Source organism: Vanellus vanellus (genome assembly GCF_965231255.1).
Source record: "Vanellus vanellus genome assembly, chromosome: 5".
Lineage (NCBI taxonomy): Eukaryota > Metazoa > Chordata > Aves > Charadriiformes > Charadriidae > Vanellus > Vanellus vanellus.
In genome coordinates, this window is record NC_138910.1 from 14,384,688 (window position 1) to 14,395,414 (window position 10,727).

The window sequence follows — 10,727 nt, forward strand, 5'->3', positions numbered from 1 at the left end:
CCCCCCCCCGCCCCCTTCCAAACAGATCAAAAAAATTCACTTGGGGAGAATCTAAACATTCCCCAATGCTTTGGACCCAGGGTCAGGAGTGCTGAGCCCTTACCACTCTCTCTAAGTGCAGAGCATCTTGTTAGGTGCAGAAGTATCTCCGTTTTGTTTAAACAATTAAACTATTGTTGAAGCAGTGCACATGGGGTCAGGGCTTACAGGAAGATACCTCCTCTACTGGATGGTTTTCAGGAATGCTCAGGCACTGATCTTTTACATCAATACAACTGAAGTCATCAAAACATCTACTTTAACTGTTTACTCAAGGATGCATCTGTTGCAAGCTGCGAATGTTCTGAAAATCTGTCAGAGTCAGGAGCCGATCCATGTAAAAGAAGAGAACAGCTTTCTGGCCAAAACGGTACCTTTCAATCCCTACAAATGTTGCCGTATTTTAAAACCAGATATTAGTGGAAGTAAATATAAATATTTTGCTTGCAATACTCCTGTTCTTATTTACAATTTACTTACAATTGGAAGCATTTTTAATGGAACACAGTCTTAAAAATATCTGGGATTCCAGATAGGGGTATAAAGAGGTATAAAAAAGGAAAGGAGAAAAAAAAAACATGGAGCTCTCTAACAAACTGTAGAAAAGGCAGAATAACTTTCAGACAAGTTTGTGTGAAATCTTTCTCATTTGTGTTCATGTGGGATCACACTTGATGGTTTTTGTTATTTATTTTCATCTTGGACTCAGTCAGCCTACGTGCCCAAACTTTTGTTCAGTTGTTTCCACCAAGGTTTGCTTGATTTCAGCCCAGCACCACCACAGCAGTCTCAGAACACCCAGTGCAGGTCAATTCCAAACACACGTAAACATACGAGTTTAACACAATCCTAAATCAGTTAGCATGAAGAGACTATATCCACTTCGTTCTTTCAAGAGCTAAACTTACAATTTTAGCTGAGGTTTATTCTCTGTTGTTACCAATAAGATCAGAGAACTCATGCTGCCAAACATAGAACCCACACAGAATTCGGGATATTGACTTGTTTCAATATTTAAGGTTTCTGCAAGCTATGTCCCACTTGGTTCTGGAAAAAAATTGTAGCCCCCTAATTATAAGTCCACTGTGGTAGGTACTGGACAAAGGCACTGCCAAAAATGAGTTTAAATTCAGTAAGTGCTACTGAACATTTTTGTACCCTTATGCAACCAAAAGGAACAGTACTGACTGCTGCAACATGATGTTCTCAAAGGCACTACGTGACGCATAGACAACTTGTTTCTTACCCTTCAGGAGAGTTGAATACAACTTCTCTGTCTGGCAGATGGGCATGAAAATTTCAGTTGTTTGATGATAATTACATGGCATATCATTGAAAGAAGAAGGACTTGCTAGTGGATATGGTGACCCAAGGGACCTGGGCTAAGTCCTCTGTTTCACCATAGTATGTCCTATGTACACCACCTATGAACTTCCAAAGTCAGAGAGATAACCAGTTCTTGACATCTGTCTGGAGCGGCTAAACCCATTACAGCCACTTTGGCCTTGGAAAATCCTCTGTGCCCCCTGACCGCAGAACGGGAGCAATGACATCTCTCCATTTTTACCAGGACGTTCATGTGTGAAGAGAAGTGCAAGAGGCACTATTGAGGATGACCAAGGTAAGAGAATCCCCCACAGGACCTGGGCTCCCAGGAGCCACCGGACAGCACAATTCATGTTTTCTAATTGAAAAAAAAAAAAAAAAAAAAAAGGTGCAGAGGAATGGGCTGTGTCCTCACAGGCCTCTGCACCTCACTCATTGCCACATGAAACCATGAACACACATCACTTGGTTTTGTGGGGGGCAGTTGGAGGAGGAGGTGAGCAATCCCAAGTCCTCCTTCTGCTCTGAGGTGCATGGCTGTCTTCTCAAGGCAATGCAGAAATTCTTTAGGAATTGCCGGGAATACAAGCCCCATTTCCTGGTGCTGGTATTGGATGCACAGCATTTCTAAGAACATTTTTCTCTGCCATTCGTCTGACCCCAGGAGCAATCCCACTGCTCCGCGCAGGCAGCCGTAGAACGCTCTGCCAAACCCTATCAATTATTTAGCGTCAAAAGGAAGACTTAATCTGTGTGATAAAAGAATGGATTTTATCTAAGGCTTGTTCCCCTTAAAGTGATTTACACAACTGCCCTCTCTAGTTGCTTCCCTTAACATAATTATTTACTTTTGCATTAATAGCCTTCCTCCACTTGGGTTATTTTTAGGAGTTTTTTGTAGCCTTTAGAATTTACTAGTTTTTTTTCCTTGTCTTTTTAGTGGGGATTTTAAATTGCCCATCCCTCTGAACGGGCTGTTAAAACACTAGTTTTGTCAGTGCTGGTGTAAAGCTGGAGCAGCTCTGGGAAGCAGCTCCCCCGGCTGCGTTGGCACCTGGGTGTCGAGGTTGCCTCCGACTTGAGAAGCCGCCGGGTGAGATTTCAGTTCAGAGCTGGCACTCAGAGCTCTCAGACTGCTCATCAGGCTATGGACTGATGAACGTGAATGAAGGGCTTTAAAGCATTAATCTAGTCCCACCTTGGTTCCTTGCTTTAAGCTCACTCTGCAATTTTGGCCAAGTCAGGAAGACTGGTATTTGTCCATGTAACACTAAGCCACCTCGAATCAGGCATGAAGCCCTCAAGGGAACAAAGCAGGCATCTCCACAATGTGATTTACTCCACCTTAATGCAAAGGGCTCCCAAACTAGACACCTAATGTTTAGGCAGCCAACTTCAGGCAAGACAAGTCCCATTCCTGGTCCCCCATGATTATGGCAGGCTCAAATGCCATGGTTAATCGATGGCATAGAAAGAATTAATTCACAAAACCTGTGCAAATTCTCAGATGCTCAGGCAAAAAGCTGCCAAAGAGACTAAAAAACTATGGGGACACTCTGGCAGCACAAAGGAGACAGTCCAGGGAAGCATCATGATAAATATAACCCATTATCACCACTGGATTTTCTTACTTGACTACGAATGACCAACCCACCAAGAGAAAAGTTAAGCATCATTTAAAAATGTTATATTTAGGTACCCTCCGAGAGGCACTTCACTGAAGTCTGAACTGGATCCACAGAAAAGAAGTTATATCAGTACTAGCCAGAATAAGCTTTTGGATCTTACAAAATAATAGAAAAGTGGAAGCTATTATTATTATTATGACTATTATTAATGTGCTATAGTAATAACACACTCACAAAATACAAAGGCCTTTCAGGTGGTACTTCAAGGTTGGGATCACCAGTACCAGAACCAGCCTGTGAAGAATACCTTTGTTCATTTTAAACTCATAAAAGCTTTTCAAGTTGACGTGCAATCCTGCAATGCGATTAAGAATAAGATTAAATCTCTCTGTCTTCAAAGTACCTCGGCATCTGTAATGGGCTGAAATTCTAGGAACTTTTGGTATAATAATTTGGGGGAGCTGTATACAGTCAGCGAGTGCTGGCTGATATTATGAAGTTCCTGCATCGTCAAATGCTTTGGTGATATGGACTCTAGCATCATCTGTAAGGGCTATGCAATGTGAACCAAAAAAATCTGGAAACGTTACTAGCTACCCACTCTGAGGTTGCACCTTTGCCCACAGGGCTGGCTACCACACAAGAAACCCTGTATAGGGTCTTGGGAAGGACACTTTCCCCATGGGGGGTGTGGGGGGGGAACGAAGTGCCCAAGTAGGACACCAATCACTTGATTAAGGGAAGAAAAGGGTTACCCAACGGAGTTGCATTGCTGACTATTTTAGAGAAGAGAATAGAGAGACTCAGCATTGCAAGCCATGGATAGAGGAAAGGGGGCAGGCAGAGGAAAAGATGTGCTTTTTGCGGCACAGTTTGTGGCAATTTTAATGACTAAAATTCTGTTATATGTAGCTGAAGAAATAAACGTGCTGCTTCCAGAGTGCTCTCCACCATGCCCGTACACCGGATACTGCTCATTGAACATAAAAATGGTGCAGCATGGCTTCAACTTCATCCACCTCTACGTGGATTCTTCTAAGCTATCCCAAAGAACAGGTGCCAGGTGGCCAGCATGATTCAAAGCTGGCAGCTACTCACAGACCTCGATATCCTGTGATGGAGGAACAGCCCCAGCATTGCACCGGTCTGAGCATCTGAGACCTCTGTCTTGCCAAAGGGACACGAGTGGGTACCCAAGACAGACCTGTAGGCAATCTGGCCAGCCAGAAGGGCTATGGCAGAAAAGAAACCCACTTTAAGACCCAACAGAATTAATTACCTTTATTTAAGACTGATGGAAATGTTCAGGGAAGAAATATGATTCTTGATTGCTCTCACTCTTACAGCAGTGTTGCGCTGAAGCCCTACCCAAGGTGGGGGCCCGCTGTGCTATACGCAGTAGACGTACGACAGAGACAGTGGCCGTAACAAGAATTTTGCAGTCTATATTACGTGATTTTCCCATCGTTCTGTTTTAACCACTTGCCCCCTTCCTCCAGGAGCCAACCCAGGCTTTTCTGTTAACCACGTATCTCAAAGTTTTAAGTTGTATACAGCAAAGCAATGCAGGGCAGGGAAGCTACGAATGTGCTTGCGCTGGTTGTATTCTTTTTCCTGGAAAATGTGAACAACTGAATGAAAAACATTCTTTGGAGAAGATCCCTGCCCCTCCTGGGTGGACAGAGGAGATGACTTCATAGGGGCTGTTCTCCTTCTAATTTGTCTGAGTCTCAGGCCACACAAACTATATATTTTTTCAGTGCGCTGAGGTCTGTTGAGATGCTGGCATTTCCTCCTCCTCATTTACATGGTCTTCCCATAATCCAGCACCGAGACAAGCTGAGCTGCACAAGGACTCCCTGCCAACGCCACTCGGGGCTTGCTTACAGAAGACCTCTGGAGAGCAATGGGAGGTGCTCCCTGCCCATGAAAGGGCTGAGTGTGCTACTTCTGCAGCACTGAGCATTCCCACCAGCCCATAAATCAAGTGGCCAAACTCCATCCCAATCTCTGATCCACTGCAGAAAAGCCCCATGCTCTGCCCTTACAGCGCACGCAGGGCGAAGAGCTGTATTTCATCAACTGAAGCCTTAATATCAGAGGAGAGTCGTTACCTCTTGGAAAAAAAGCGTAGCCAGAGTCTTACTGGTTCTGCAGCTTGGTTTCCCCATGTTTACACCAAATGACTTGTTGAACTTCATTATATACAAAGTATTTCCATAGATCAGAGGCAGGGAGACCTGGGCAGCTAACATAAAATAAATTACCACCCCGTGATAAATGGTTCTATTAGCAATCCAGATTGTTAAACTCAGATACAACAGGATGAAGGGAGCACTGCCCCATTCATTCTCCCTGCGGCAGATACTGAGTTGTAAATAGGTTATTTTGTGTGTAAATAACACATTAAAACTCAGCATTAGCCGTGTCTTTTGATAGAGAGGAAATTGTTCCAAATAAATAATCTGGGACAGGAATGTAAAATAAGCCAGATTTAATAGTGCGTGCCTGCTGCAGCCGTGTTAAACATGACTAAAATGATAAACCCCAGAATATACTAATAGTAAACTATGCTCTGACATCAAAGTAATGAGGCTGTATTTTTACCCAGCTTTAGAAATGCTAAAATTAGTCTTGACAGAGCCAGACATCAGAAAAATGTTTCAAACATAAACACCATCAATTTGGGAACTTGGTGTTTGTGTCATGCTGGGGTGGGGTGGAGAGGGAAAGGTGCATGCTGGGCCTTGTTAAAGTCAGGCAGTTAGCATTTAGGAGAATTTGTATTTAATTTTTATTACAAGATGAGAAACCCATCTTCCTAAATATCTCTGCCTTTGAAAGAGTGGCTCGTTTAAATTTCTCCTCCAGCCGCGTGCCTGTGCTTCCTCGTGTGGGCTGAGAGGGAGGATGTCGCAGCGGTAGCCCGGAGCACCCAACCCAGTCTCACTCACGTGGCGCTCTGCTCTAAAGTCTCTTACCCTACGCAGCAATATGCACTTTTGCCCTCAGCAAAAGGGTTTTCTAAACACAAAGTGTTACGAGTTGCCCTTCCAGAAGTGGAGGCACCGAAAGCGAGAGGCTCTTCTGCAGGTCTGTCTATAGTTCTTAGGTACTGTCACTAGGACCAGCTTCCATCTCTGTCACACACGCACGTGCGTGCACCTATTGAAACAGAAGCGAGGAGCTTTGACTCCTTGACCGGCATGGTTTATGGAAAGATAAAAAATTAGGAGAGACTTCCCTGTTGTCATTTCTGTGAGGCCAATTTCTGAATATCTGATCGATGAGTTACTATGGAAAAAAAATGACACGGAAGATCTCTAAAATGGCAGCTTCAGTAGACTAAAAATACGAGAGACAGATTGTTAGTATGAAAGGACTCTTCTCCACTGACAGCATCAACTATACCGATCCCTCTTTTCCTACAGCCAAACACTTGGGACAAATATCCAAAGCAAGAGAACCAGAAATGGAGACTACACATAGTTATTACCTTATAATAATATAGTCTAAATAATAACAACACGATAAAATAGCTATTCTCCAATTATTTAACTAATATCCAGTTTATTGCTTCAATTACCTTAATTATAAACAAAACCTTATGAATCTATTCATTCCTGCAAGGGAAGAAGAAAACCTTATGATCTGAGAAACATGCTATGTTGGCACTCCATCTGTGTGACTCAGTAGAAGAAAGGAGAAGAAATGTGTTGCAAATTACGTTTGTTTGGCTCTGGAGAGCAGCTTGGTGATCTGCAGCACTAGCTGAGCCTTGCTGCCACTTTCTCACATGCTAGTACAAAGAGTAAAACCTCTACAATAAATAAAACCAAGAGTTTGTCTTGGATGAGAATAAAGACTTGCTCGCACGGCCCCAAAGCAGGGTGGGGAGCACAGAGGCCCTCCCTTTAATGCTGTTCCCCTCCTCAAGCTGAACATCGTAATTAATCTCCATGCCTCGATTCCTTTCTTCTGTAAGAATGTGAGCATAAATATGTATATTTCTGGCCTGTTATGAGTAATTACACTACTTTAGTGAAGCAAATATGTTATATTAGCATGAATAACACATAAGTACAGTCTCATCGCTACCCAGCCTTTTTGTTATCATCTGCTAAATCACACCTTGCAATTAACTGATGTTATAAGACAACTTTGTATTAATTTTTCTACTTACAAGCACACGCACCACGCTGCTCCCTTTCAGGAGCATGTACCATGTCAAGCCAGAATTCAAAGGAAAGACCTCCGAACCACAAGAGCACGTGCATCACCTGAGGAGTTCCCGGGACCGGTGTCCGATCGCACCCTCCTTCACTCCTAGCCATTTGAGGTCATTTATGAGCACTTCCCTTCACAGCATGACATAGATTTTGCTCTTTACATCTCATTACAGAATGCTTTCATCACGATTCTCCCGACATCCTCAAACAACCCTTCACTTACTTCTCCACTTCCTCTTAATGAAAGGAGAAATACTAAGCCTGTAAATCCTTCTTTCCTAAGGCAAGAGTATGCTGCCAATGGGACATATAATACCGGACGCTTAAAAACCAATCAAGTCGCCATGGGTACCAAATGGGCCGACGGACACTCCACCTCAGGGGTGTCCTCATTTCCATCACATCTCTGGAAACGTGATGACTGCTTCCTCAGTGGAGGCACTCCCAAGGCACGTGCCAAGTGGGGATAAGGTGTTTATTGGCAACAGCAGGACTGTGGGTTTTGAATTTTAGCACATGCTTAGACTGTGTTGGTGCCAATCAGCCCTTTGGATCTGCCAGTCACTGAGACAATGCCTCGAGCAGGCTGCCTCCATGCTTCCTACAGCTTGCGCTGCTTCAACAGGGATCAAAACCTGCTGGGGGATGGCAAACTCCTGCATGTTGCTGTCTCTGCCTTTCCCATATTCCTGCTGCCCTGCGTGCCTTCCTTTCTGCCACGCTGCACAGTGCTCACAAGGAAGGTGGCTCCAGCCCATTCAGCAGCATGAAATTGTGTTTCTCTCCAAACAACTCTGCGTAAAAGATTTTCTAGTTCTTTTTAAGAAAAAATTTCCTTTGTCTAACAAAGTTTATCAAACACATGAACTAATCTAATAGGTTACAATCTAATAGCTGCTACCTTATTCTGTATACACATCTGAATCTTCCCAGCTCAATGTGGAAATGAAAACTGCATAACAAATGTGTTGAAAAGGAAGGACAGATAAAGCAGATTTAAGCAATTTGGGCTGGGAACTATCTTGAAAACTCAGCCAACAGAAAACACAAACTGTGCCGGGCTGTGTAAGAAACAGAGGAGCTCGCAGGGGAGTCGTGCTGCTCTCCTGGAGTGATGAGAAACCACCCTGCAGTGAAGGAAGGGGAGGGGAAGGGTTCATTTTGAGGTAGGCTCTGGCTAGCAATAAGGTATATTTTAAAAAGGGAAAGAAAAAAAAAAAAAGCTGCTTGCAAAGTTTACACAGCTGGGATGTCTCTTGTCACATCTGAGCTGGTGCAGTCCCTTCTAAGTTTGTCTCCTTACGCCCTGCCCAGACAGGACGCCCAGTCCCCAGCAAGGGCAGTGTGGTGCCTCCTTAGCGGGCACAGCCTCGCCCACAGCTGGAGCCACCACGAAGGGCCCTGGCGCCAACGCGTAGATCCATGAGCACATGTGTGCCAGCAAGGGATGTGTTTTCTGGAGCTGTATTTTGCCTGCCATAGCGGGCGAGAGGAGGCAGGACCAATGTGCCTGCACATTCCTCGTCTGTGGGTGTCCACAAGAGCTTCCCAATTGACTTCAACACCAGCAGGACCAAAATCTTGCCAAAAACACCGACAGAAAAAGAAATCAGGATCTGAGCTATTTCTGACATGAACAGGAACGGCGCAAACGGGGGGGGTTCTTTGTGAACCTTCTTGCATTGGGGCTGGACAATCCCAAATTCCTCCGTAACCATGAAATCCCAGCGGCAATGGCTGAAGACGGCGCAGTCTGTTTAGCTCATTAGCAGGATGACAGCCAGCATGTGACACCCTTCCCTGACGACGACAACAGGGTGCTCCCCCAGCTCCAGCCAACATCACCAGCCACCCTTTAACTCCTCCGCGGAAGAGCAGCAGGCGTCGTGTGGTCTACACCACACAGCGCTGGTCAGCTGGTGGCAAGCACTGACGAGATACCTCAACTCTCCAACAGCCACCTCTCACCACCCATCCTCTCCCTCACCCCAGTCCGGTTCTCTAGGAGCGGCGGTGACTTGCCACGGCGCAGTGACGTTTGGACACCGTACGGTGACACAGCTTCCCACTCCTGTGACCTTCGACGGCCAAGAACCCCAATAAACTCAGCATGTTCACAGGAGGACAGATGCCACCGTACTTATTAAATTCTTACAGTCTAATGAAAAACACCCCTGCTGCTTTCAAAGTGTGGAAAACATAAAGTACCTCCTTGTGCCACTGCTGCTCCTGCAGCTGCTAAAGGAGTGGGTTTCTTCCCCGTCTCCGTAAAGCCATTCCCCTCCAGAACTGCACCTTTCCCTTCTTTTTTCCCAGCAGCAGTTGAAGCAGAAGTTTCCATCTTAGACGCGCATCTTCCAGCTCAGCAACCCTACAGGACATAAAACAAAACCAGATTCTGGTCACCACTCACAAAACAGGCAAAATCAGCTCCACGAGGAAGCAGCCGATGGTTCGGCAGAGCTCAAAGGCAAACGGCGAGCAGCAAAGATTTCCTGGGTTTCTAAATCTGGCGGCGCAGCCAGTACAGGCAGAAAGGGCACAACCCTGCCAAGGGATGGGTATTCTCACATCCCGCTGCCTTCGGGCAGGTGAAGACCTAAAAGCATCAGGACCAAAAGATTCTTTTTTTTTCCTCGTTAAACTTGGGCTGTATAATAAAAGGGTGCAAAGGGCTTTCCAGGATTAAAGGGCAGGTGAGACACAAAAATTTAGCATCTATAAAACGGATTCGTCCATCTTATACGTGACCTAGCCAATCACAACAAAAAACTGAGTCAGCTAAAAACTTTCAATAAAGATACATTTAAGGTGAGGGTGGGTTCCCCACCGCCCCCCAGTTGGTGCTTATTCTATGCACTGGTTCTGAACCTGTGCCCTGACCAGAATATTTCAATGGTGACAGCAGATCTGCCAGAACCCATCCAGCTCTCACTGGTAAGAACTAACATCCACCAATTCCTGACTCTCCCATGCAAGTTCTTCTGTCCTAATTGGTCACATCTGAAAATCAGCTACAGCTTTACCCCTATTAGAAATGGTGAATTAAGTGCCAGTGAAAGCTCCACAAAACAAGAAGATACCAAAGCACAAATAACCTGTTTCGGTTTTGTTGGGTTTTTTGGTTTTTTTTGTTTGTTTGTTTTGTTTTGTTTTTTTAATTAGGTCCATGAAAAGTAACAGCTCCTGTACTTTTTGTCAGCTTGTTTATTCTGCACAATTCAAGTGTATCTTGTCTCCCAAAACCCAACAAATGTGTATCCCAAATGAAATGTAAAGATGGGGGTTCGCTTATATGAGGAGGCATGTTTAATTTCTGACTGCAAATACCTTTATTCGCTTCGTTTTAACTTGTTTTATTTGAAACATTTCCACGTGACTCCTGTTTTCGCAGAACCCACAGAGTTACCTGGCCCTACCGGCCTCAGGCTGGTCTTGGGAAAACCCACTGCTAATTCCTCCTTTCCTTTCTAATTTTAATGCAGATCTACAATTTTTCACATGC

General features: G+C 44.7%; 1 protein-coding gene across 2 annotated transcripts in view; it reads right to left on the reverse strand.

Moving 5' to 3' along the window:
• Window positions 1-9,563, reverse strand: part of GLI2 (GLI family zinc finger 2) — a gene marked incomplete at both ends in the record, with an annotated part of 144,602 nt that extends 135,039 nt beyond the window's left edge. Inside the window, one exon of one of the 2 annotated variants that reach the window (XM_082483275.1) lies at window positions 9,518-9,563. In XM_082483275.1, the coding sequence (XP_082339401.1) occupies window positions 9,518-9,563 (46 nt within the window). Of the gene's footprint in view, window positions 1-9,430 lie in introns of both variants that reach the window. The other variant, XM_082483274.1, reaches the window with a different exon arrangement.
• Between the last annotated feature and the right edge of the window lie 1,164 nt (window positions 9,564-10,727).